Below are 27,775 nucleotides of genomic sequence, written 5' to 3' on the forward strand. Positions count from 1 at the left end.
GATTCATAGAAGGTTAGGGTTGGAAGGGACCTCAGGAGGTCATCTAGTCCAACCCCCTGCTTGAAGCAGGACCAATCCCCAATTTTTGCTCCAGATCCCTAAACGGCCCCCTCAAGGACTGAACTCATAACCCTGGGTTTAGCAGGCCAATGCTCAAACCACTGAACTATCCCTTCCAGCATCTGATCAGGAATGAGATACGGCCGTATTTTTTTCAAACCCACTGGGTGCAGCACCGGCTATGGGGTGGCCAATGGTGGCAGAAGTGGGAGGAGATTAGGAGGGACCCCCGTCTAGTGTTCATCCACTCCCACCTTATGTCCTACAGCACTTTTCAGTGCTAGGTGGAAGGTGCTTGCAGGATGGCTTCATCCACAACAGTGGCTGCCCTCACAGCAGTGGCAGCCACAGTGAGGTCCCCCTTTGGCTTGGTCCGAATGAAGGTCAATGTACCACTGGGTGAAACAGGCTGATTTTAGGGAGCTTCCTCTGAAGGTGAGCAACTGTCCCCAGAACTTACTGACAGGAGCTTTAAAGTATTTGCAAATGTGCATGGCTGGTACGTGCAAAGCAAAGGCTGCCCAGGGGCGCTGTGTCAGGCTATGGTGCCACTTGAGACTATGGACCACTTTCTGGTGGCTTGTTTTTTACCCAGCAGGTCTGGGGACTCCTGGCTCCACGAGGGGCAACTTGCCCACTGGCCTTGCAACCTGGAGGGAAAAGACCTTGTGCTCTTATGAAAAGCACTGGGGGGTTGTTGTGTCTCTTAGATAACGGCAGACACTGTGCATGGAAGTGGGAGCCGTGTCTCTCTGCCTCCATCTTTAAGCGAATTTGCTGACTTGGGTTTTTCCTTTCGGAGGCATGATGTGTGGAGCGTTTGGCACTTTTGCTCCTCGAGTGCTCTCTCCTGCAGCAGTGCAAAGCGCGCTCTACCCAGAGCCGGAAAGAAATCCACCTTCGGTGTTTGCTGCTCACCCAGGGCCTGCTTTTCTCGGAGGGAGCAGATTGTAGGCCCAGGCTCAGATCCCACCCCCCACATCTGGTTACTGCTGCAGCTGTTGGGGCTAGTTCCTGTAGTGGGAGGCATGTGAGAGCTGTGGTATTGGAGTGGTGTTGAAGGAGCATGTATCTGCAGTGCCTGGGGGTACTCCATGCCTTTCCCAGACAGCAGGCGTTTGTGTGTAACCAGTTTCTGGGAAGCTTGGGTGAAACTCAGTGTTGGGGCCTGAATTTTCATTCCACTAAGGGGAGGAGCTTTACCTTTAGATCCCTTCAAACAAGATCCACAACCTCAGCTGGCCCTTACCAGGGTGAGCCAGATGAGGGCCCTGGCTATGCCTGGATAGGACATTAAATGCCTAGCAAGTTCCACCTACTCATATATACCCCCCCCCCCATTCAGTGATCCCTCCCTTGGCTACATGGCCCTCACACACACACACTCCCCAAAAGCCTGCCTGGGGCACAAGAACTTCATCAAGGGCTGACAACAGGGTTTTTTTTTCTTTACTAGTTTTTGCTAATTCCCTCTTAAAAGCTCTTTGAACTATTTGCATCACGTGGTCTCTCGGGTCCCCTAGGTAGGTTGCCCGTTTTTCTCTTTTGTAGCTCACCATTCTTTGGGATTAATCCTCTGCTCCATTCTATCAACAACTTTATTCTGCATGTTGTGGGAGCATCTGTCCCTCCTATCAGGAATGTCATTAGCTCCAGGGGACAGGGGTGACCTAAACTAGCTCCATTGAGATAAAATTACTTCGCCCTTATCTCCACTCGGATTTCCCATGGCCTTAGCTAGCTTGATGTAAAACCACAACTATTCCTGCAGAAGAGACATAGCGTGTGTATAGTGGCAGGGGAGGGGGGGTCTAGCAGGTTTACTCAGAATCTCACCAGTGCTCCATCAGTTTTCCTTGTCTAAACAACCCCGGAGCTGTTGCTTCCACTGCAAAGTGATTGTTAAAATCACCAAGTCACCTTTGGGCACTGATTCCCTCATTCCCATTTGTTCTCACATTCATAGATTATCAGGGTTGGAAGGGACCTCAGGAGGTCATCTAGTCCAACTCCCTGCTCAAAGCAGGACCAATCCCCAATTTTTGCCCCAGATCCCTAAACGGCCCCCTCAGGGACTGAACTCACAACCCTGGGTTTAACAGGCCAATGCTCAAACCTCTGAGCTATCCCTCCCCATTTGCATTGCCATGGATTGTGCTGAATATCAGCTATTTTTTGCGCCATTTTCTCACTTACAATATATTTGATTATAGCAGATTCTTTGACACTCAAAGACAATTGGGTGTATGGGAGGGATTCCCCCCTTTCCCATCATCCCAGCAGTGTTTCCTTCTGTCTCAGCTGTGCAGAGTTTATCTTCTTCACATTATATCCCTCCACTTCCCATAGTTTCCCAAGACACAGTGTTCTGAGCTCTCCATGCTTGGGAATCATGGTTTGATTTCTTTGATCCTACATCAGACTCATTAGGTTTGGAGGTGAGTCACAGACCTAGAAGGAGAATGTTTAATTGGATCTAAAACCATGTGATCATTCTTTGTTTAAACCCCATATTTCATCTATAGGCAAAGCCACCTCCTGTCTTTTTCCTTTTGAGTTGGGATTGTTTTTGGATGGGAAGGCTGGTTGTTTTTTCACATTATGATGATGCTAAAACTTCCTAAATCACATGACTCAGTAATTGTCAGATAGCGTGGAGTGAAGCAGGTTTCAAAGGATGAGAGGAGAAGATGATGGGAGAATCTGTTGTCCTGATTCTGAGTCATCAGGTGTATCCTGCTCTGGAATTTAACTTTCTGTGAAACCAAAAGGTTCTTACCCCTCGGTGAGAGGTGGGTTTTTCTCTCTCTCCTGAAGGCCGTTTTGTTACATAAATGGACATTAGTTTTGTTTGACAGAATGCAACAGATTTCCTGGGGAATTTGAGCCAAATGGTAAAATAGACTCTATTTTTTTTCTTTTTCCTTTTGCTATTTTCCCACCCTGCCATGATGACATGGAGAAAGTCCAAGTGCAGTTCAGTCAACAAGAGAGAATACTCCAAGTTATTGGACATGCTAACAAAGGAATAGTAGCGTGGTTAAATCTCTGCTCTGACATTGTGATCTCCAGCAGACTCCAAACTGTGCAACTAACTGAAGCAAGTTCAGATCACAGTGGTGTTCAAAAGTTCAGGTCAATATTGTCTCAGACGATCCATGGAGAGAATTCCAAAGTAAGAGGCATGGAAGGGTGCAAAATCCCCTTGTATTTGGTTCTCAAACTGGTTGTGTCCCAGGCCCTACTGGAGGTTACTCCTGAAGATCTCACCTGGCTAACCTTGTGAATTAGGAAATGTTGTCCCGAACTACGCAGATATGGAGGAAAGAGAAGTGGTGCTTTGCTGAACTCACCCTTTCTAGTTGCTGCAATTGTGTATAAAACGAAATCAGTGTTGAATGTGAGACAGCTGCAGAAAAATAACTTTTTTCTCATAGAAACCCCATCTCTGGTAACTCAGTGAGACTCGGATACAGGGCTGTAATCTGGTTCCTAATTTAGATCAATGACACCATCTTGAAGAAATAAACTGGGCATGTTTGAGAGGCCATTCTTCACTACAATTACCCAGATTTTGGGTGGTCTGGTAAAGGATTCTACCACGGAGAAGTGTAAATTTACCCTGACCAAGGCAAAGGATTTGCAAGAACTCAGGTAGAAATAACAGGCACGCACTTGTTCATTTTCACCACAGAGAAGAAGCTGGGGTGCACTATGACCCAGGTCAAACTGTTTTTGGAACACCACGGCTGCTACTCTGAAAACTGCCTAGTACAGTGGCACTGATTACAGCCCCAAAGGACGCCAGGGTTAGATTGGGAACAATTGTCCTCTACCATTGAGATCCAAAGTTCCATGAGGCAAAGTGAGAAATGGTTGATGCCTTCAGAGGACGTTCCTTCCTCATGGATCCCAGTCTGGCTGCCTGGTCGGACAACAAGGACTTTTGTGCTGTGGAAGGGATGGTAACCAATGAAGGAATGAATGGGTCAGGCACAGAATTCAGACTGCAACATTTACAAATCTTGTGTCCTGATTCTATGCTTTTGTCTCTTAATTTTGCTCCTATGTCTCATCCATTTTGACCTCTTCTCCTCCACCTCCTGCTATTTTGGAAGATTACAAAGTATGAAAAAAAGTACAGGCTGTAATTGCAAACCTGCCCTCCTAGGAGACCCTTTCTACCAACATTTATGGCAGAAGACCCAGAGATAAATGAACTATCAGAAGTGGAATGAATCTATATTGGGGTAAACTGTAAGGCTCACTTGGTCTCAACTGGGATTTCAAAGGAAACTAACACATTTCATAGAATCATAGAAGATCAGGGTTGGAAGGTACCTCAGGAGGTCATCTAATCCAACCCCCTGCTCAAAGCAGGACCAATCCCCAAGTAAATCATCCCAGCCAGGGCTTTGTCAAGCCTGACCTTAAAAACCTCAAAGGAAGCAGATTCCACCATCTCCCCAGGTAACCCATTCCAGTGCTTCACCACCCTCCTAGTGAAAAAATTTTTCCTAATGTCTAACCTAAACCTCCCACACTGCAACTTGAGAGCATTGCTCCTTGTTCTGTCACCTTCCACCACTAAGAATAGCCTAGACCCATCCTCTTTGGAACCCCCTTTCAGGTAGTTGAAAGCAGCTATCAAATCCCCCCTCACTCTTCTCTTCTGCAGACTAAATAAGCCCAATTCCCTCAGCCTGTCCTTGTAAGTCATGTGCTCCAGCCCCCGAATAATTTTTGTTGCCCTCAGCTGGATGTTTTCCAATTTATCCACATCCTTCTTGTAGTGTGGGGCCCAAAACTGGAGACAGTACTCCAGATGATGCCTCACCAATACCGAATAGGGGGGGAATGATCACGCCCCTCGATCTGCTGGCAATGTTCCTACTTATACAGATCAAAATGCCATTAGTCTTCTTGGCAACAAGGGCACACTGCTGACTCATCTCCAGCTTCTCATCCACTGTAACCCCTAGGTCCTTTTCGGCAGAACTGCTGCCGAGCCACTCAGTCCCTAGTTTGTAGGAGTGCATGGGATTCTTCCACCCTAAATTCAGGACTCTGCACTTGTCCTTGTTGAACCTCATCAGATTTCTTTTGGCCCAATCCTCTAATTTGTCTAGGTCCTTCTGTATCCTATCCCTCCCCTCCAGCGTATCTATCACTCCTCCCAGTTTAGTGTCCTCTGCAAACTTGCTGAGAGTGCAATCCACACCATCCTCCAGATCATTTATGAAGATATTGAACAAAACTGGCCCCAGTGCCGACCCTTGGGGCACTCCACCTGACACCAGCTGCCAACTAGGTAGTGTCTGTGGGAGGGGAAATAAAAAAGCCCCTCTGCCCCCCCCATTGCAAACCCTGGGGTCTCAGTCCCACTGGGGTAACTGTAACCCCCTGTGCCAGGTTTTGCCCTCTGTCAGCGCCTCACCCCGAGCTTCTCTCCTGCTCCTCCCCACCAGCCCTGATTTTGCCTTTAGCCCCCCTCCTAATCCTGCCTCCAGCTGCTTGACCCCCCGACCAGTCAATTTCCGGCCCCTGCTCAGACCCTGGGCACCCCCCTGCTCCCATTCGCCCCTTGGCCCCTTAAGGGCAGGGGGAAGGGCAGTGGCTTCAGCACATGAACTGAGCATGCTCAGGACACCGTAAGTCGCACAGTCCTATGGGGGGCAGTTTACCGCGCTACACCGGCCCCCGGCCCCGCCCCCGGGGCTCGCTCCGGTACCTGGAGGCTGCAGCTCCGCAGCGGGGCGGGCAGGGCCCGGGGGCCGTGAATGAAGGTCTCCCCGGCATAGACCCTTCAGCGCAGCCGCGAGCGATCTCTGCCTCTGCGCATGCCCGACTCTCTCCCGCACGATTTGCGCATGCCCAGAGCCGGGACACACAAAACGCTCCAACGGCGCCGCACGAGCTACAGAGAGCCGCAGCCACCCGCAGCCCTTCTAGTCCTCGGCCCCCTCCGAACGTCACTTCCGCTCCTGGGAGAGTCAGAAACTACATCTCCCAGCCTGCCCTGGGGGGCGCTTCCTCCCTCTCCAGCCCAGGTAAGGGAGGGCCCCGGGGTCAGCCTGACTCTCCCCGAGCCTCTCATCCCGCCCCCCCCCCCGCGCAGACGCCCCCGAGCCACGCCCCTCCCCCACCCGGCGCCTCTCAGACCCGCCGCGCCCGGAGCCCCCCGGCGCCTTCCCGCTTCTCGGGCGACCTCTCCCGCCCCTGGGCCCGGCCGCTGCGCTGCGGGGGGAGCCGGGGAGCGCGGGCCGGGGCTGCTCGCTGGGCGGCCGGAGCCTCAGCCCCGGGGCCTCCGGCCCGGCTGCTCCCCGGGGCCCGGGCAGCGCCCCTAGGACCGGCCCCGCCCCGCCCCCCTCGGCCAGCGCCGGGGCCCCCGAGGCGGCGAGCGGCCCGGCGGCCGGGGAGACCCGCCCAGCGGCTGGCCCTGGGGCCGGGGGTCTCCTGCCCGAGGGGCGCGTCCCGGGGTCGGGCAGCGGGTCGCGGTCACTTGCGCCCCCGCGTGTCCCAGCGCCCGGGCTCCGCGCCTGGCCGGGGAGCGGCCCCGGAGCGCGACCCGCCCGGCCCCGGCCGCAGGGCCTGCGAGCGAGCCCGGGCCGGGGCCGCGCTGGGGCTTCCCCCGGAGCCTGGTGTACCCCAGGCCGGGGGCTGGAGGAGCCGCTGGCCCCGGGAGGACCCCGCCGCGTGCCCCCAGGTGTGCGCGCCCCCCGGCGGGGAGCCCCCGGTGCCGGGAGCCCAGCCCAGCCCCCCGGCCGCCCCGGCTTCCCGCCGCGCCCCGGGGCCGGCTCGGCTTTGCTCCCCTCGCCTCAGACAGCCCGGCTCCCCTCGCGGGGTCCCCCTGCTGCCACGGCCCGGGCAGAGTCCGAGAGAGGCCGTCTCCGGCGGGGCCCAAGCAGCCCGGGGCTGTGACGGGCCGGTGCGGAGGGAGCAGTTCCTGCCCCTTCCTCCCGTCTGCTTTTCAGAGTTTGCCCCATTTTCTCTCTCATTCTCCAGTGTTCATGTAACAGTCTCAGGTCTGGGAGGTTTGACCTGCAGCGAATTTTATTTCTGTGGGAAATTGTCCTGAATCATTCCCCAAACGAGAAGGGGCTTAATGGGTGCCGCTTGCCGAGCCCTGAGACCCAGCTGCCTCTGGGGTGGGATGGGGTGGCCATTCTGTGCCAGCACCAAAGCAAGGAAGGGGGGGACAGAAGGAGGGAAGAAAACCCACGGGAGACTGTCCAGCCCAAGGTTACACAGTCCTGGCTACTGCTGCCCCCAACTGCCCAACACAGCTCCCCTGCTAGCCCCCAGTCGCCTGCCTGCCCCTGCTGCTGCCTCCTCCCCACTGCCAGGGAGTTTTCCTGCTCCATACTCCCCTCACCTACCCTCTTAAAGTACCTCCCCAAAGGGCTCCCTGCTGCCCATGTGGATGGTGTGTGTGTGGGGGGGGAATTATTACTGTCTGTTTAATGAACTTCCATATACAATCCTGTCAAAGTGTCCATCTACTCTCACTTAACAGAAAATCTCTTCAGATCTGGGTGCTTTTCTCTCATTATCAGATATTTCTTTTTAGATCTATTTCTTCCCCAGTTCTCCAAGATAGATCTAAAATATCCTGTGTGCAGTGCTGTAGTAGCCATGGTGGTCCCAGGATATTGGAGGCTGCCCCCTTGATTTATATACAGATGTTCCGTGTTATTCTCCATCCCATTCCTTATGAATCTGCACGTGTTAGCTTTTTTGCTGGCAGCTGTGCATTGAGTGGAGCTTTTCATTGATCTGTCTACAGCAACATGCAGATCCCTTTCTTGAGTTATGTTGCCGATAATATGTTCTGCTGATGCCACTAGGTGTAATGCATGTTCATAGGGGTTTCTCTCCTACTAATGTTGGGGTGTCCTTCTCCTATAGGTTAGTGTATTAATGATCTCATCTTGGGGTCAAATGTGTCAATTCGTTGCTCCTGTGGTCAGACATCTGCGGCTGTTCTGTCGAAAAGCCGGTGTTAGCTCATGTTCCTCTGGTTGGCTGATGTCTTTACAGACGAAATTCCCGCTTAGATACTCTGTTTCCAGTTCTCCAAATCTTAGGGGTGACTGTTAGGCCTTTTGTCTGTGTCAAAGTTCATAGGCCTCAAGCCTTATGCTAACCGTTCAAACCAATATCGTACAGGATACAGGCCTGTAGGTTCCTGGCATTACTGCTGCATAAAATAAATGCTAAAGCTGGATCTAGGGGCTACATTTGATAAATGATAGTTTGAAACATTTGAAAAATGATGGTTCATTTACCCCACAAAGTGTATAAGTAGCTGCAGTTTTTTCTCTCCAATGTGCATTGTTTTGCATTTAGAAAGACAAGGTGGGTGAGGTAATATCTTTTATTGGACCCACTTCACTTGGTGAGAGAGACAAATCTTTGCGCTACACACAGATCTCTTCTTTAGGAGAGTGGCCTAAAAAATTGTCGTCCTTTCTCTCTAGCTATCTATTTCTAATTTAATATTCCCTGAGATTTTTTCCATGTCTTACTAATAATAAAATAGTAACCTAAAATATCCTCAGATTTTGACCTTTTCTCCAATTTTTGAATATATTTAGAAAAGTTTTGCAGATATTTCCTATTTTCTCTCAATTGTCAAATAACAATATGAAATTCACTCTCATTTTACCTCTTTACCTACTATTGACGATCGATATAAAATCCCTCACGTTTTTCTGCTTTCCTTTCTAGTTTGTGAAAATCGATCAAAAATTCTCCAGATTTCTACCCTTTTCTTTTTAATGACTTAACATGGATATCAGCTGCCAGATTTTTGTCTTTTTCCATGTAATTATCAAATATCTGTTAAAAGGCATCTTGCGTTTGGAGACGTTCCCATGTTTAGTTGCAGCAAGTTCTCCTGTTTTGGAGGAAATTTGTTGCCTTAGTCATTCTCCATCCTACCGGTTGCAGGGAGTTAAAGGGTCGACTTTCTCCTCTCATTTGAGACTCATTTCTTTCCCCCTTTATCTTCATTAAAATTTTTGCTGATGAAAGTGACTTGCCCCATATTTAATACACATCAAAGCCAGAGTGTCTCCCAGCTGCTCACAGGACAGTTGGCTGGACCCTTTTCTTTTCCTCAGGGGGCACAGGATGAGGGCTCAGTTTGTGCCTATCTCCTTGCTGCCCAGGCTGTACCCAGAGTGGCTGAGAACCTCCATGCTACTGTATTAGCCCCTCAATTTCCCCTCACCATGTTCACCGGCAGTATTCCAAACCCCCATGATGAACGGTCTCCATGGTGTAATAAAATGACCAAACATTTCCTCAGAATAGAATCATAGAACTGTAGAGCTGGAATGACCCATGAGAGGTCGTCTAGTCCAGCCCCCAACACTGAGGTGTTTGTCCAACCTGTCCTTAAAAACCTCCAATGATGGTGATTCCACAACCTCCCTTGGTAACCTATTCCAGTACTGAACTAGCCTTCGTCACAACTGAGTGACAAGGCTGGCTCAGATTCAATTTGTGATCCACTATAACCCCCGGATCCTTTTGAGTAGTACTGCCCCCTAGCCAGTTAGTCCCCCGTTTGTAGTTGTGTTTTGGATTTTCCTTCCCTAAAATGTAGTACTTTGCAGGGTGGATAAAAATCTAATTTTTTTTAAATATTGGATTTTTTTATTTAAATCAGATTTTTTTGGATAAAATGCTTTTTGAGGAAAAAACCATCTAAAATAGATAAATTATAGCTCAAAGATATCTTGTCATGGAATAGGGATTATAAATTTTAATTCTATAGTATGAAACAATATATTCATGTAAAGTTTAAGAAAAGTTTTGTAAATGAGTTCCAATAGTTTATGGATTAGGGACCCAATCTTATGGGGTTCCAGGGGCTTCTGTATCGGTTATTGAGGTTAATCTTTCTATCTACCCAATAGGGGTCGGTGCTCAGTTTAGAAGATGCCATCAGAGATGGTTAGTTTTGCAATTCTCAAACTCTGGATTTGTGTCTCCAGAGATAACATGCTTGTTAACAGCAAAAATGTTTTAAAATAAATAATATATAGAGGTGAGAAATAACAGACCTCAACCTTATTGTACCTCTGCAAATTTGTGTACACAGAGTCAATCCGTTACCTCTCTCTAAAAGTGCAAAGTTTCAAAAAGTTCAATGAATAGAAGATTGTTGGAGGCGGAATTGATCTGGACAAGGAGAAGTCCTCTGAAGATAAATGTGAGAAGGGAGGGACAGGCAGTAGAAACAAAAGTGAAACTGTTTGAGCAGCATATTCCAGAAGTCTTGAGGTCTTTCTGACTGTAGCCTTCATTGATTTGAGATCGACCATACCATTCTCTCACTAGAAGGGAAAACCTATAATGGCAGCAGGCCGTAAAGGAGACCCAGTTTGGGAATATTTTAATGAAGTTCCTCTGTCTGTGGGTAAGACAGGCATGGGTGCAAAATGCAAACAGTGCAACAAAGAAATGCAAGGCCTAATTGCCTGAATGAAACAACAACGCAGCTTCCTCCTGAGAAGGAACACTTCTCATGATGAAGATGTCATAGGATCTTGGCTATCTTGAGAACCCCTTCGTGCATGGGCAGGGTGGGCGTAGAGGTCAAGAAGACATTGAAGAGGGTGTCCCCTCCTGCTCTGCCATCTCCTGCACTTCCAGCCCCAAGGTCTCGGCCACGTGCTGAAGTAGGGCTTGATGCTCACTAAAGTTATCCAGTGGGCTAGCCCTCGAAGGTCCTGCGACCGCTTTGTCTGGGCTGGGGGAGGTCCCGGGGTGTCGACTGCCATGGGGATGGAGGCAAAAGGGTGGGCACGGGTTGTGTCTGTGACCAACAAGAAGGACAAACAAGGTCACACCTCCTTGACTCCCAAGAACAAAGAGGCCAAAAGGCTCGACTTATTTGGGAGAAAAGTTTATTCTACCACCAGCTACAATATTGGGTGGCAAACCATCAGGCCCTGTTGGGCAGATATAACGTTAACCTCTGGGACGGTCTCAAAAAGTTCCAGGAATCTTTCCCACAAAGTGTAGCCCAAGAGTTTGGCACCCTGGTGGAGGAGGGTACCGCGGTGGCCAGATGCTCCCTGTAGATGGCATGGGATGCGGTGGACTCGGCAGCTCGAGTGGTCGCATCAGTGGTTGTTATGCAGCTCCTGGCTCCAAACAGCGGACTTCTCCCAGGAGATGCAGGCTTCAATTCAAGGCCCACCCCTTCGACGGGGTTGGTCTTTTCTCCTAGCAGATGCACATCAGGCTGCATGGGTTGAAGGACACTAGAGCTACCCTTTCCTCATTGGGCATGCATACGCCACAGTCTGCTAGGAAGTACTTCCGGCTGCCCCAGCCGCCAAGACTCTGGCAGCCCCATCAGGGCTCTGCAATACGAAGGGATGCTAGTTTTAGTTGTTGAAGGCCTTGCTTGTGCAACCTGGTCCTGCCAAACATCTAGGGGGGCCAAAAATGCTCATTTTGAGGGTGCGCCTGAGAGCAACACCCCAGTCAGCCACCTGGATCCTTCCTGCCTTTTCCTCAACCGCCTCTCTCCCTACCGTTAGGCCTGGTTGCAGGTTACCTTGGACTGCTGGGTCCTGAACGTAATGGCTCAGGGCTATACCCTGCAATTTTTGGCTGCCCCTCCCTCCCACGTCCCTGTCCCTTTTCAGAGACCCTTCTCACTAGAAACTCCTCATTCAGGAGGTTGAAAAGCTTGGACTTGGGGGCAGTGGAGGAAGTTCCTTGGGAAATGTAAGGAAGAGGATTCTACTCCCGCTACTTCCTAATCCTGAAGGTCAAAGGGGGCCTAAGACCCATCCTAGACCTGACTCGCCTCAACAAGTCTTTCAAGAAGTTGAAGTTTCACATGGTCTCTCTGGCCTCCATCATCCCTTCCCTGGATCCAGGAGACTGGTATGCAACTCTCGACTTAAAGGATGCTTACTTTGATGTCTACATATTCCTGGGACACAGGTGTTTCCTGTGTTTCATGGTGGCCGGGTGCCACTTCCAGTTCACAGCGCTGCCCTTTGTCCTGTCCTTGGCTCCCAGAGTGTTCACAAAATGCGTGACGCCAGTGGCAGCTTACCTGACTGTTCGAGGAGTCCAGATCTTCCTGTATCTCGACGACTAGCTCATCAAGGACAGGTCTCTGGGGCAGGTGCGAAGGAGCCTCGATCTGGTATGCTCTACCTACAGTGACCTGGGTCTGCTAATAAACACAGAAAAGTTCACGTTGATGCCAGTCCAATGCATAGAAGTTATTGGAGCGGTTCTTGACGACTCACAAGCTAGGGCCTGCTTTCCAGAGGTGCATTTTTGGGCCATGTTGGACCTGATTTCCGACGTAAAGAGCCACCTGCTCATCACAGCCCACACATGCCTGCGACTGATGGGCCACATGGCCGCGTACATGTACATGGTCAGCCATGCTCGACTGCATCTGCAGCCTCTGCAAGCATGGCTGGCCTCGGTCTATAACCCCAGCAGGCACGCCCTGAATCGAGTGGTCACGGTGCCGAGCCGTGACCTCTCATCCCTAGACTGGTGGGTGGATACGAAGTCAGTTCTGCAAGGAGTTCCCTTGATGATCCCATCCCTGTCGCTCACCCTGGTCTCGGACGTGCAGGTCCTGATGGACAATACCACCGCAATGTATTACATCAACAAGCAGGGTGGTGCCAGGTCTTCGGCCCTTTGTTGGGAGGTGCTCAACCTCTGGGACTTTTGTGTGCAGCATGCCATTCATCTGGAAGCCACCCACCTGCCTGGAACCAAGAAGGACCTGGCAGATCACCTCAGCAGGACCTTCTCGTCTCACCACAAATGGTCAATCTATCTGGAGGTGAACAACCTAATCCCCCACAGGTGGACCTGTTTGCATTCAGGAAGAACAGAAAGTGCCGTGTGTTCTGTTCCCAGCAGGGAAGGGACAAAAGTTCCCTGTGAGTTGCCTTCTTGATTCAGTGGTCAGGAGCGCTGATGTATGCCTTCACGCGGGTGCCTTAAATCCACGAGGTCCTGCTAAAGATGAGGCAAGACAAAGCAAATGTCATCCTCATACTCCCCGCATGGCCTCGTCAACACTGGTTTGGCATGCTGTTGAGTCTTTCAGTGGCCACCCTGCTGCAACTGCCTCTTTTTTGCTGGATCTGTAGTCCCAGAACCACACCAATCTGCTGCATCTGTACCTGGTGATGCTTCACCTGACAGCTTGGCTTCTGCGTGGCTAAGTAGGGACAAATGTCAGTGCTCCGAGGGTGTCCAGCAGGAAACCCTCCACTTTGCCACGTAGGTAGCCACAGTGAAAGTGGTTCATGTGTTGGGCCTGTGATTGACACATTTGTGCTGAAGAGGCCCTGCTGCAGCACATCCTGGACCTTTGCTGCACCGTAAGATCCACGGCCTGTCGCTATCTTTCTTCAGGATACACCTGGTGGGCACTTCGTCATTCCACCCTCTGTTTCAAGGTAGGACCTGGGGATTACAGTGGCTGAGAAGCTGAATAAGAGTCAGAAGTGTGCCCTTGTTGCCAAGAAGGCTAATGGCATATTGGGCTGCTTTAGTAGGAGTATTGCCAGCAGATTGAGGGAAGTAATTATTCCCCTCTGTTCGGCACTGGTGAGGCCACATCTGGAGTATTGCATCCAGTTTTGCCCCCCTCCCCCCCCCAACTACAGAAAGGATGTGGACAAATTGGAGAGAGTCCAGCGGAGGGCAACGAGAAAGATTGGGGGGGGCTGGGGCACATGACTTACAAGGAGAGGCTGAGGGAACTGGGATTGTTTAGTCTGCAGAAGACAGAGTGAGGGGGGATTTGATAGCAGCCTTCAACTACCTGGAGGGGGGTTCCAAAGAGGATGGAGCTCAGCTGTTCCTAGTGATGACAGACCAAGGAGCAATGGTCTCTAGTTGCAGTGAGGGAGGTCTAGGTTGGATATTTGGAAACACTATTTCACTAAAAGGGTGGTGAAGCACGGGAATGGGTTACCTTGGCAGGTGGTGGAATCTCCATCCTTAAAGGTTTTTAAGGCCTGGCTTGACAAAGCCCTGGCTGGGATGACTTAGTTGGTGTTGGACTAGATGACCTCCTGAAGTCTTTTCCAACACTTTTTAAAAAAAAAAAAAAAAAAAGGATGGTCTTCGCCCATTCCATGACAGCATGCAGTTCTTGAAAGGTCTGGAGCGCCTCTACCCTCATGTCTGCGACCTGGTCTCCCCTTGGGACCTGAATCTTGTGCTGTCAAGGCTCATGGGTCCCCGCTTTGAACCCTTTGCTTCCTGCTCCCTCCTGCTTCTCTCCTTGAAGGTCTCCTTGGTCGCTATAACTTTGGCCCGTAGAGCGTCTGTCTGACATCAGGACACTCACATTGGAGCTGCCTTATATGGTCTTCTATAAGGACAAGGTTCAGCTGCGTCTCCACCCGTCTTTTCTACCCAAGCTTGTCTCCCAGTTTCATACTGGTCAAGACATATACTTACTGGCTTTTTGTTCAAAGCCTCATGCGATGGATGAGGAATGCAGGCTGCATACCCTGGACATCAGATGGGCGCTGGCCTTCTATATAGATAGAACGAAGCTGTTCTGAAAGTCAATGCAGTTGTTCATTGCTGTCGCAGACAGGATTGAGGGTTGCCCAGTGTCTGCCCAGAGAATCTTGTCTTCGATCATGGCCTGTATCCACTATCTTATGAACTGGCGAAAGTGCCCCTGACGACTATCATGATGGCTCGTTCCACTAAGGTGCAGCCATCATGAGAAGCCTTCCTGGTGTAGGTGCTGATCCAAGAAATGTGTCTGGCTGCAACCTGGTGAGATAATGCAATGTTGATTGGGGATCGTTTCCAATCAAGCATATTCCAAAGCCCTTCACACCAGTCAGGCGTATCTCTATACGCCCATAGAGTCTGTTCCCCAGTGTCCCGTTCCCAGCTCTGACATGGCAGAGCCTTGCCTGCGTCTCTGTTCCCGTTTTCTCCCCCCCTTAACAAACATGATTCCAATTTCCCTCCCCCCCCCATTTAACACCAGTTTATATAGTAATGTTCTCAGCTATACCTTAACCAGTCATTTTACTGAAATTTAACTAACCAATCCTAACCTATTGTAACGTAATTCACTAACCAATTATATCCCACTACCCTAATTAACTTACCCCTACCATAATTAATTGTACAGCAGCCAGAAACAATTAGAGAACCAGACAGATTAACAATAGAAAAGTGGGGGCCATAAAGATAAAACAGTAGAGAAATGAGGGTTTCACAACCATTGATAAGTGATTTCTTGCCAGATAGGATGCTATCAAATTAAGTTTTCTTTAACTATCTTAAGATCTGTTTTTTTAACTAGTGGTGATGGGCACTATTAGGACAGGATCGTCTTCCTAACAGCCCAATACCACCTTATTTCAGTGTGACTGGTTTCGGATGTGACAATGTGACCGTACGCTTCCCAGCTTATGGCTGCCCCTGCGGCTTAGCCAAAGGCCTTAGCCTAAGAACAAGGCCTCAGACCATCCTAGTGAGAAGGCCCATACACAGGCGGACTGTGATTTTGATTCTTTGTTTTTATACCCCTGTAACTAGCTGAGTGATAAAAATACAGTTAAGTTCTTAAAGTATAGGCTTTACAGGCAGTTTTGAATATCTATATTCTAATAGTGGGTTCTACCCCTTCCCCCCATTCTGTGTCTGTCTTGTCTATTTAGATTGTAAATTCTTCAGGGCACAGGCCATCTTCTATTCTGTGTTTGTACTCTGCTCAGCACAGTGGGGACCCCCTAGTTAGTTAGGTACTAAGATAATGAATATGATTTATAATAACAACTTTCCTGCCACTGTGAGCCAAGGAAGCAGGCGTTGGGATGTTACTATTTAAAAATAAGCTGGGGTTAAAACCATGAAATATTCCTTGTGACAAGTATCCAACACTTTCGACTGACCTCCCTTGTTTTCTTTGCCTTGAGTAGGGTTTCCAGTTTCCAAACCTGATGTGAACTCGCAGCTGGAACGAGGGGGAGAGCCGTGGGTCCCAGACCTCCAGGGCTCTGACAAAGAAGTGGTCTCAGGAGCTGCCTGCACAGGTAGGGAATTGGTTAAACCAATTCAAAAACTGTTTGGGAATGCAGGAAATATTTGGGATGCCCTACAAAGACCTTGTGAGCTCTCCAAGTTCAGGATTGTTCCCTGCAGATGTGGAATCATTAGGCAGATGTCACTCATGGCTTCCCACCTATTCTGACTGACAACTGGCAGCAGGTCCCTCCCCGATCTCACTTTTCCCTGAGTGTTCTGGTGAGATGCGGAGCAAAACTGATCCCTTCCTCTCTCCTATGGGGAAGGGTTTGGGAAAAATCCTCCCCTGTTAGGTTTGATCTCTCCCGCACATATTTCGGTTTGTTCATCCCTTCTACCATTCCTGTCTCTGAGATTTCCTTTCTCTCTGGCGCAGGGAGTGACCTATGTCTGGATTCTCTCTGTCTCCCGTCAGGTGATGGGATGGTGAGTGAGAATGAGGAGGAGAAACCCCAGCAGGAATATCCTGAGCACTTAGAACCACATGGGACGTTATCAGGAAGATCCAAAGGAAATGTTTCCGGGAGTTGTGCACGCCCAGAAAAAGCAAAAGCCTGTGAGATGCAGCAGAGGCCAGAGGAAAACTTGAGTAGCCACTCAGACCTTATTACACGCGAGAGCATCAACTTGGAAGAGACAAGCTACATATGCCATGCGTGTGGGAAAATCTTCAATGGGAGCTCAGACCTTTTCACACATCAGAGAATCCACAGAGGAGAGAGACCCTACATGTGCTCTGAATGTGGGAAAAGCTTCAGTCGGAGCTCTGCCCTTATCACACACTGTAGAATCCACACAGGAGAAACGCCCTACATATGTACTGAGTGTGGGAAACACTTCAGTTGGAGCTCAAACCTTATCAAACATCAGAGAATCCACACAGGTGAGAAACCTTATGGATGCTCTGAGTGTGGGAAACGCTTCAGTGATAGTTCAACCCTCATCTCACATCAGCGAATCCACACAGGAGAGACGCCCTACACGTGCTCTGAGTGTGGGAAAACCTTCAATCAGAGCTCAAACCTTAATAGACATCAGAAAATCCACACGGGAGAGACACCTTTCACGTGCTCTGAGTGCGGGAAAAGCTTCAGTTATAGCTCAAACCTTATCATACATCAGAGAATCCATACAGGAGAGATGCCCTACACATGCTCTGAGTGTGGGAAAAGCTTCAATCGGAGCTCAAACCTTATCACACATTGTAGAATCCACACAGGAGAGACGCCCTACACATGCTCTGAGTGTGGGAAAAGCTTTAATCAGCACTCTCACCTTATCAGACATCGTAGAATCCACACAGGAGAGACACCCTACGTGTGCTCTGAGTGTGGGAAACGCTTCAGTCGGAGCTCACACCTTATCACGCATCGGAGAATCCATACAGGAGAGATGCCCTACACATGCTCTGAATGTGGGAAAAGCTTCAATCACAGCTCAAACCTTATTAGACATCAGAAAATCCATATGAGAGAGAACTGTAATAAATGCCTGGACTAGGGCTGGCCAAAGATTTTTTTTTTTTTTTTTTAAATCACATTTGCTAATTCGCACTTAGTGATCTTTGCACCATCTTCACTGTGGTCTCTCAGCTCCCCCAGAGGAGTTGCCTGCTTCTGCCTTTTGCAGCTCACCCTTCTTTGTGATCTTTTCTATCAACTCCTTTCCTTTTGAGTCATAGGAGTGTGTCTCCAGCCAGGAATGTTCGTCAGCTCCAGGTGGGAGAGAGAGTTTGGAGCCCAACAAGCTACACTGAGGCAAAAACTACCTGTGCCCTACATCCACTAGGACTGAACATGGTGTTGGCTGCTGAAGTTAGTGATCTTGGTGTAAAAAGACAATTATAGTTGTAGAGCAGATACAGCCCAGGTGCAGTGGTTGGCATTAGCTTTCCCCTTGACCTGACCTAAACTCCATCACTTTTCCGAGTCTAAACAAACCCTGAGCATCCCGGTTATACTGTTCCCCCATTTCAAAGCAATTGTTGGTCATCAAGTTCTCCCTTCGGGAACAAATTCTTTCATTCCCAGTTGCTCTGATGTTGCTTCAGGTTGTGCTGGAGAGCAGATATTTTTACCACCATTTTCCTCACTTAAAATACATTTTAACTATAACAAAGAGCAGGAACAGGGCAGGGATAGGGAAAAATGTAATTTCCCCTCTGTAACAACAGAAGAAGATAGGGTAAGTCAGAGGGATTCCCTTATTCACAATACCAATCCCCCTGTTGTTCAATTGGTTAGGTCAATATTTTTTCTAAAGGGCTAGGAGGAATATTCCCTAGTAAATGACTTGGGACTAAGCAAAATACCCATGCATTTGGCTCCCAAAGCAGTTGTGGCCCAGGCCCTGCAGGAGATGGCTCCTGAAGATAGCTCCTTCCTAATCAGGTGCATGTTGCCTATTATTTGGGAAATGCAATCCCTAGCTAGATAGAGATGGGGGGAAAATGGAAGTAATGTTTCTGTTCAGCTCACCCCTCGGATATGCTGCAAATGTGTAGAAAATGAAATCCATGTTGAATGTGATAGAGCTGCAGAAAGATACCTATTTTTAATAGATTCCTGACTTTTGGTGTCTTACAGGGATTCTAAGCCGCACCTGAATTTAATCCCTAATTTAAATCTGTGCCACCAGATTAAAGAAATAAAAGGGCATATTTGGGGGAGTTATACCTCACTACCACAACTGGTATGTTGTGTGGTTGGTGAAGAATTCTACGCCAGAGAAGTGTAAAATTACTCCAAGTAAGGTCAAAGATTTGACAAGAACTCAAGTAGAAATGGCAGGTACGCGTGGTTGATTTTCACCCCAGAGATGGAAGCTATGATGACCTTTGGCCCAGATAAAGTATTTTTAGAAGGCTAGTTAAGTGGCATTGATCACACTCCTAAAGGATGCCATGATTAAATTGGGAACAGCTGTCTTTTACCATTTGGATCCAAAGGTTCGCGAAGCACAGAGAGAAACAGCTGATTCCTTCAGAGCCGTTCCATGCCTGTGGGTCCCAATCTGACTGCCTTGTTGGACAAGAAGCATTTCCATGCTGGGCAAATGATGGTAGCCAATGGGGGATTGTATCAGATTCCAAGTTCAGACTGCAGGCTACATGAATGCTGAGTCCTGACTCTGGGGTTTGGTCTCTTAGTTTTGCTCTTAATCTAGTGCATTTGTATCATTTCACGTCCTGCTACTGTGAAAGATTAGGAAGTGTGAAAATAGAGCACAGGTGTTTTTTCTCATGATGCAACCTTCCCAAATAGTGTGAGACCCGGGGAGACATGAACTCACAAAAATGGAAGGCTCCTAGATTATTGTAGAATGTGACTTCACACAAAGCTCACTGGGTGGAAATGGGAATTAAGAGAAAACTGCCCTATAGGTTTATATTTTGTAATCTTTGAATAAGTTGTTACCAGTGACAAATTAAACATGAAGTTAATTAGTGTAATGTAAGAGGCTGATTATGTGATAACTTTGTGTTACAATATAATTCAGCTTTTCTTCTAGTTCTCTCCCTGCCCCCTCCTACTATATAGGAAATGGTAGCTAATCCTGGAATTAAAGCCTCACTCCAAAGGAATTAGAGTGGGGGAATATGTGAGTGAAATAGTATTTACAAGAATAGAGACCCAGGATAGACTGTAATTAATTCTATTTAAAATGGAATGTATTTTAATAAATTTTAAAATAAATCTTCCATTAAAAGAGGAAAATTACTTGAGACAAGATGTGAACCTTTTATCCAGTGAGAGGGTAACAGCCACAGACTTCCCCAGGTCTCTTGTTTGCAAAGCAAAGATGTCACATCAGGCAGGAGATGTCAAAATCTAAAATGGTGATGGTAGCTTTCCTGGTTTTTTGTTTTTGTTTGGTTTTTAATTTAATTTTTTTGTTTTAGCAACCAGGCCCCTTTTCCTTTGGAGCACAACGCTTTAACTCTCAGGCCTGGCTCTGGAAACCTCCTCAGAACTGGCCTTGTGTTTCTTTCATGTTTAATATCTTTGGGGTTCACACATCCACACTACATGCGGTTCACAGCAACAGATACTTTGAGAAACCTACTGCGTTAAGCAGACCTTTTCCAAACTGACATTGGCCCAAAGTCTGCCTCAATTCAGCTGGATTGGGACACATTTGTATCAAAGGAATGGTTCACACCTGATTTGCCCAGGGACCTCGGGGGAGGTGTGGTAAAATAGGATAAGTAGGAGTCAACAGCAATAAAGATAAGGGTGAAAGACCCTCACCTTGCAGGTCAACAAACCTGTTCTGTTCATTCCTTCTGATGCATCTGGCACTGGGCACCAGTCTTGCATTCTTATGTTAAGTAAGTCCTCTACGGCCTTGTCTACGCTGGCAAGTTTCTGCACAGGAAAGGAGCTTTCTGCAGTGTAACTTCGGAGTTCTACAAACTGCCAAGCCACTTAGTGCTCAGAAAGTGTGCAGTTGCAGCACTGTAAAAAAAGCCACCCTGAGGAGCGGCGTAGAACTGTCCGCGCCAGGGCTACACCGCCGCGGGGCCAGTGTAGACACCCTGATCGATGACAGCGCTGTGATTGGTCTCCGGGAGGTGTCCCACAATCCCTGTTCTCGCCTCTCTGGTCATTTGTTTGAACTCTACTGCCCTGCCCTCAGTGACCAACCGTGAACCCCGCCCCCTTAAATTCCTTGGGAATTTTGAAAGTCCCCTTCCTGTTTGCTCGGTGAGACATGCAGTGGTCTCAGCGCATCTTTCCAGGTGACCATGCCTGCTCCGTGCACCAGGTGATCCTTCGCTCGGAGCAATGCCGAGCTGCTGAACCTCATCAGCATTTGGGGAGTGGAGGCTGTCCAGTCCCAGCTGTGCTGCAGCTGTAGGAATTATGATAACAGACAGATTTCATGATGCACGAGAGAAAGGGGCCATGACTGGGACACACTGCATTGCAGGGTCAAAGTGAAGGAGCTGTGGAACGCCTACCACAAAGCACAGGAGACAACCCCCTCCCCCGGTGCTGCGCCCAAAAGCTCCCAGTTCTACAAAGAGCTGGATGCGATATGCGGTGGTGACCCCACCTCTACTGCGAAGGCCACCGTGGATACTTCGGTGGCTCACATGCTAATAGAGAGTGGACCGAGCCAGGAGGAGGAAATCTTGGACGAGGATGTGGAGGGGGAGGGGGACCCTGAGGCAGAGGATGACTTGGAGGTCAGAGATGCATGCAGTCAGGACTTCTTCTCTACCCCAGAGGAGGCTAGCAAGTCACAGCTGTCAGAGCTTGGTGAAGCACAAACAGGAGAGGAGGCCTCTGGTAAGTGGCTTTGATTTTGGGAATCGCTGAAGTGAGTTGTTGGGGGCAGGAGGGTTGCAGAAAGCAGGCTTGTGTCTGTATGATGTGCATACCACCACATGCCTAATCTGAGCAGTGGAATAGGGTGTTGATTGACTCTCTCACTTCACAGGAATCTGCCCCAGATATCTCCATGAAACTCTAAGAGATAGGGGAAAGCCGATTGCTGCAGAGGAGCACTCGGATCGGACAGAGACTTCTCTTAGAGGAGAGTCTAGTGATAGAGATTTTCTAGGTTTTAGTCAGGAGGAGAGGATGGAAGAGGATAAAGTATGGGCCAGATCAGACTAGAAACATTCTTATAGAAAAGAATCTGACACATCAATAAAGGGCAGACAAATAAACAGTGACAAGTCTTTAAAGTGCTTGTACACAAATGCTAGAAGTCTAAATAATAAGATGAGTGAACTAGAGTGCCTCGTGTTAAAGGAGGATATTGATATAATAGGCATCACAGAAACCTGGAAGAGTGAGGACAATCAATAGGACACAATCATTCCAGGGTACAAAATATATCGGAAGGACAGAACAGGTCATGGGGGGGGGGGGGTGGCACTATATGTGAAAGAAAATGTAGAATCAAATAAAGTAAAAATCTTAAATGAATCCACATGTTCCATGGAATCTCTATGGATAGTAATTCCATGCTCTAATAAGAATATAACAGAAGGGATCTATTATCGACCACCTGACCAGGACAGTGATGGTGATTATGAAATGCTAAGGGTGATTAGAGAGGCTACCAAAATAAAGAACTCAATAATAGTGGGGGATTTCAATTATCCCATATTGACTGGGTACATGTCACCTCAGGACAAAACGCAGAGACAAAATTTCTTGATACTTTAAATGACTGCTTCTTGAACCAGCTGGTACAGGAACCCACAAGGGGAGAGGCAACTCTCAATTTAGTCCTGAGTGGAGTGCAGGATGTGGTCCAAGAGGTAACTATAACAGGACCGCTTGGAAATAGTGACCATAATATAATAACATTTAACATTCCTGTGGTGGGAAGAACACCTCAGCAGCCCAACACTGTGGCATTTAATTTCAGAAAGGGGAACTATGCAAAAATGAGGAGGTTAGTTAAACAGAAATTAAAAGGCACAGTGACTAGAGTGAAATCCCTGCAAGCTGCATGGACACTTTTCAAAGACACCATAATAGAGGCCCAACTTAAATGTATATCCCCAATTAAAAAACACAGTAAAAGAATTTAAAAAGAGCCACCTTGGCTTAACAACCATGTAAAAGAAACAGTGAGAGAGAAAAAGCCATCTTTTAAAAAGTGGAAGTCAAATCCTAGTGATGTAAATAAAAAGGAGCATAAACACTGCCAAATTAAGTGGGATGTATAAGTAGGGGCATTGCCAGCAGATTGAGGGACGTGATCGTTCCCCTCTATTCGACATTGGTGAGGCCTCATCTGGAGTACTGTGTCCAGTTTTGGGTCCCGCACTACAAGAAGGATGTGGAAAAATTGGAGAGAGTCCAGCAGAGGGCAACAAAAATCATAGAATATTAGAATATCAGGGTTGGAAGGGACCCCAGAAGGTCATCTAGTCCAACCCCCTGCTCGAAGCAGGACCAATTCCCAGTTAAATCATCACATAATGATTAGGGGACTGGAACACATGACTTATGAGGAGAGGCTGAGGGAATTAGGATTGTTTAGTCTACAGAAGAGAAGGATGAGGGGAGATTTGATAGCTGCTTTCAACTACCTGAAAGGTGGTTCCAAAGAGGATGGATCTAGACTATTCTCAGTGGTAGCAGATGACAGGACAAGGAGTAATGGTCTCAAGTTGCAGTGGGGGAGATTTAGGTTGGATATTAGGAAAAACTTCTTCACTAGGAGGGTGGTGAAACACTGGAATGCATTACCTAGGGAGGTGGTAGAATCTCCTTCCTTAGAAGTTTTTAAGGTCAGGCTTGACAAAGCCCTGGCTGGGATGATTTAATTGGGGATCGGTCCTGCTTTGAGCAGGGGGTTGGACTAGATGACCTCCTGAGGTCCCTTCCAGCCCTGATATTCTATGATTCTAAGTGTAAAAATGTAATAAAAAAAGCCAAAAAGGTAATAACAAAATGTTTTTTTTTTAAGTACATCAGAAGCAGGAAGCCTGCTAAACAACCAGTGGGGCCCTTGGATGATCAAGGTACAAAAGGAGCACTTAAAGACGATAAAGTCATGGCGGAGAAACTAAATGAATTCTTTGCTTCAGTCTTCACGGCTGAGGATCTTAGGGAGATTCCCAAACCTGAACCGTCCTTTGTAGGTGACAAATCTGAGGCATTGTCACAGATTGAAGTGTCGTTAGAGGAGGTTTTGGAATTAATTGATCAACTTAACGGTATCAAGTCACCGGGACCAGATGATATTCACCCAAGAGTTCTGAAAGAACTCAATTGTGAAATTGCGAAACTATTAACAATTGTAACTTGTCTTTTAAATCAGCTTCTGTACCCAATTAGTGGAAGATAGCTAATGTAATGTCAATATTTAAAAGGGGTTCTAGAGGTGCTCCTGGAAATTACAGACCGGTAAGTCTAACATCAGTACCAGGAAAATGAGTTTAAACAATAGTAAAGAATAAAATTGTCAGACACATAGAAGAACATAAATTGTTGGGCAAAAGTCAACATGGTTTCTGTAAAGGGAGATCATGTCTTACTAATCTATTAGAGTTCTTTGAAGGGAGCAACAAACATGTGGACAAGGGGGATCCAGTGGACATAGTGTATTTAGATTTCCAGAAAGCCTTTGAGAAGGTTCCTCACCAAAGGTTCTTATGTAAATTAAGTTGTCATGGGATAAGAGGGAAGATCCTTTCATGGATTGAGAACTGATTAAAAGACAGGGAGCAAAGGATAGGAATAAATGGTAAATTTTCAGAATGGAGAGGGGTAACTGGTGGTGTTCCCTAAGGGTCAGTCCAAGGACCAATCCTATTCAACTTATTCATAAATGATCTGGAGAAAGGGGTAAACAGTGAGGTGGCAAAGTTTGCAGATGATACTAAACTGCTCAGGATAGTTAAGACCAAAGCAGCCTGCGAAGAACTTCAAAAAGATCTCACAAAACTAGGTGACTGGGCAACAAAATGGCAAATGAAATTGAATGTGGATAAATGTAAAGTAATGCACTTTGGAAAAAATACCCCCAACTATACATACAGTATGATGGCGGCTAATTTAGCTACAACTAGTCAGGAAAGAGATCTTGGAGTCATCGTGGATAGTTCTCTGAAGATGTCCATGCAGTGCGCAGCGGCAGTCAAAAAAGTGAACAGGATGTTAGGAATCATTAAAAAGGGGATCGAGAATAAGAAGGAGAATATCTTATTGCCCTTATATAAATCCATGGTATGCCCACATCTTGAATACTGCTTACAGATGTGGTCTCCTCATCTCAAAAAAGATATACTGGCATTAGAAAAGGTTCAGAGAAGGGCAACTAAAATGATTAGGGGTTTGGAACAGGTCCCATATGAGGAGAAATTGAAGAGGCTAGGAGTTTTCAGCTTGGAAAAGAGGAGACTGGGGAGGATATGATAGAGGTCTATAAAATCATGAGTGGTGTGGAGAAAGTGAATAAGGAAAAGTTATTTACTTGTTCCCATAATATAAGAACTGGGGGCCACCGAATGAAATTAATGGGCAGCAGCTTTAAAACAAATAAAAGGAAGTTAACCTGTGGAATTCCTTGCCTCAGGAGGTTGTGAAGGCTAGGACTATAACAGGGTTTAAAAGAGAACTGGATAAATTCATGGAGGTTAAGTCCATTAATGGCTATTAGCCAGGATGGGTAAGAAATGGTGTCCCTAGCCTCTCTTTGTCAGAGGGTGGAGATGGATGGCAGGAGAGAGATCACTAGATCATTACCTGTTCGGTTCACTCCCTCTGGGACACCTGGCATTGGCCACTGTCAGTAGACAGGATCCTGGGCTGGATGGACCTTTGGTCTGACCCAGTATGGCTATTCTTATGTTCTTATGTACTGGGCAATCTGCTGCTGCAGGTTCTTTGGCAGAGCTGCTTTGTTTCTTGCCCCATTAAGGGTAACTTTCCCGCGCCACTCTGCCGTCACCGAGGGAGGGGCGGAGACCATTGCTGCACACAGGCGAGCCGCATAAGGGCCAGGGCGGATGCTGCAGTCTTGGAGAAGACCCTCCCTTGATTCCCTGCTCACCCTCAGCAGCAAGATATCTTCCATTATGAAAATAGCCTGTGGAAAATGTGAGCACATGAATGATTATAAGGCCCCTCCTACAGTGCGGTCTCTCCCCAAGAGCCACGTTCCCAGTGTACAGTATGGTCCTGGAACAGTGATTTCCCCTGCCCCTGCTGTTACCATTTTGCGGGTCTTGTGGTTCATGTGTGCTTGTCTGCGGACAGCCAGTTAGTGATAGGTATGTGCATAGTGGCTGTGTTTTAAATCATTCCATCAGTGGTCTGTGTTGCAAACAATACTGCTTGTGTAAAATGTTGCATTTTGGCTTCACAGATATGACCTTAGGAGCCCAGCCTCCCTCTTTGTTATCGGCAGCTGAACGGCTGTGCAGAATTAGAAAGCGGCCATGAAGAACTTAAGAGAGCTTTCTGTGTGATGTCACGATGCACTCCACGGCCGAAAAACAAGAATTGAAGGAGTGGCAGAACAGCGAGAAGGGGGACTGAAAGGAGAACACGGTGCACCAGATCGAAGCCACAGGTTGGTTCTTAAACGTTATGGAGTGCCATTTGGACATGCTCCAGGTGCTACTTGCACTGCAATCCAAGTAGCTCTGCGCCTGCCCTCCCCTGCAGCCACTGTCGCAAAACTCTTTTCCATGCACCCCCTGACACTGTCAACACACTCTTATCAACCTCCTGGCTCCAGTCGGTACCCGCTGCATTCCACTCCTGCCCCGTCACAGTCCAGCCCTGCAGACTCCCAGTACCCACTACACTCAACACCTGTCTCTCGGCAGTTTATTATTGCTGAAGTACAGTATCCACTGCAATGTACTCCAATGAGTAAGATTGCATGTGATACCTGGACATACACAAATCTTTAACTGTCCTAGGACCTCACCTCCTCATGGGACCCTCCCTTCCCCCATCCCCCACAGTGTTGATGTGGTTTTTGTTTGTTTGTCTCTCTCTTCCAGTGGTTGCTTTTTAATAAAAGAATAGTTTTGGTTTGAAAGCCATCTTCATTCCATTAATTGAAAGCAAACAGAGCCCTGCAAAGCAACAGGCAATTTTCTTAAAGCTTCATAGTGCATTGTCTGCACCAAATCACCTCCTAGCATTACAAGCACTGCATTCCTGTGCATAGCAACAAATATTCATGGCTTTCGGCTTCAAATTGCTGCCTCAAGGCATCCACTGCTCCCCTCTAATAGTGCTGATCTCTGGCTGTTCATCTTCAGCCTCCAGGCACTGAGCTTCAGTGGTCCAGCCCTGAGTGAAGCTTTCACCCTTCCCTTCACAAATATTATGGAGAGTACAGTATGCAGCAATAAGCATAGGAATATTGTCATTGGCCAGGTCCAGCCTTCCATATAGGCAGCGCTAGCGGGCCTTTAATCGGGCAAAAGCAAACTCAACAGTCATTCTGCACTTGCTCAACCTGTTGTTGAACTGCTCCTTGCTACTGTCAAGGTGGCCTGTGTATGGCTTCATAAGCCACGGCATTAAAGGGTAGGCGGGGTCTCCCTGCGTTAATGTCTGTGAAATGCCCACAGTGATCCACAAGTTCCTGGAGAACTGTAGATAAATACCCCTTGTGATTAATATACTTGGTAGTTAGGTGGTCTGGTGCCAGAAATGGAATATGTGTGCCATTTATCACCCTCCACAGTTAGGGAACCCCATTTGTGCAAAGACATCCACAATGTCATGCACGTTGCCCAGAATCACCATCTTTCAGAGCAGGATGCAATTAATGCCCTGCACACTTCTGTCAACACGCATCCAGCGGTCGACTTTCCTACTTCGAACTGGTTAACAACTGACTGGTAGCAATCTGGAGTAGCTAGCTTCCACTGTGCAATTGCTACACACTTCCCCAACGACAGGGCAGCTCTCATTCTCGTGTCCTTATGCTGCAGGGCTGTGGTGAGCTCCTCACACAGTCCCATGAATGTGGCTTTCCTCATCTGAAAGCTCTGCAGCCACTGCTTGTCATCTCAGATGTGCATGATGATGTGATCCCACCACTTAGTGCTTGTTTCCTGAGCCCAAAAGTGGCGTTCCACTGTGGTCAGCACCTCCATGAATGCCATAAGGAATCTCGTGTCATAGCTACTACGTGTGGC

At 47.9% G+C, this 27,775-nt stretch overlaps 1 protein-coding gene across 1 annotated transcript; it reads left to right on the forward strand.

Annotated features, from left to right (window-relative positions):
• Positions 1-5,728: 5,728 nt before the first annotated feature.
• Positions 5,729-26,661, forward strand: LOC311513969 (uncharacterized protein; the record flags this gene model as incomplete). The annotated part of the gene is made up of 4 exons (XM_084616184.1): positions 5,729-6,110; positions 16,032-16,145; positions 16,553-21,431; positions 25,978-26,661. 3 exons carry the CDS (start codon positions 5,729-5,731, stop codon positions 17,635-17,637), a joined length of 1,581 nt encoding a protein of 526 aa, XP_084472310.1. The 3' UTR covers positions 17,638-21,431; positions 25,978-26,661.
• Positions 26,662-27,775: the final 1,114 nt, after the last annotated feature.

The sequence above is a fragment of the Lepidochelys olivacea genome (genome assembly GCF_965140295.1).
Source record: "Lepidochelys olivacea isolate rLepOli2 genome assembly, chromosome: 28".
Lineage (NCBI taxonomy): Eukaryota > Metazoa > Chordata > Testudines > Cheloniidae > Lepidochelys > Lepidochelys olivacea.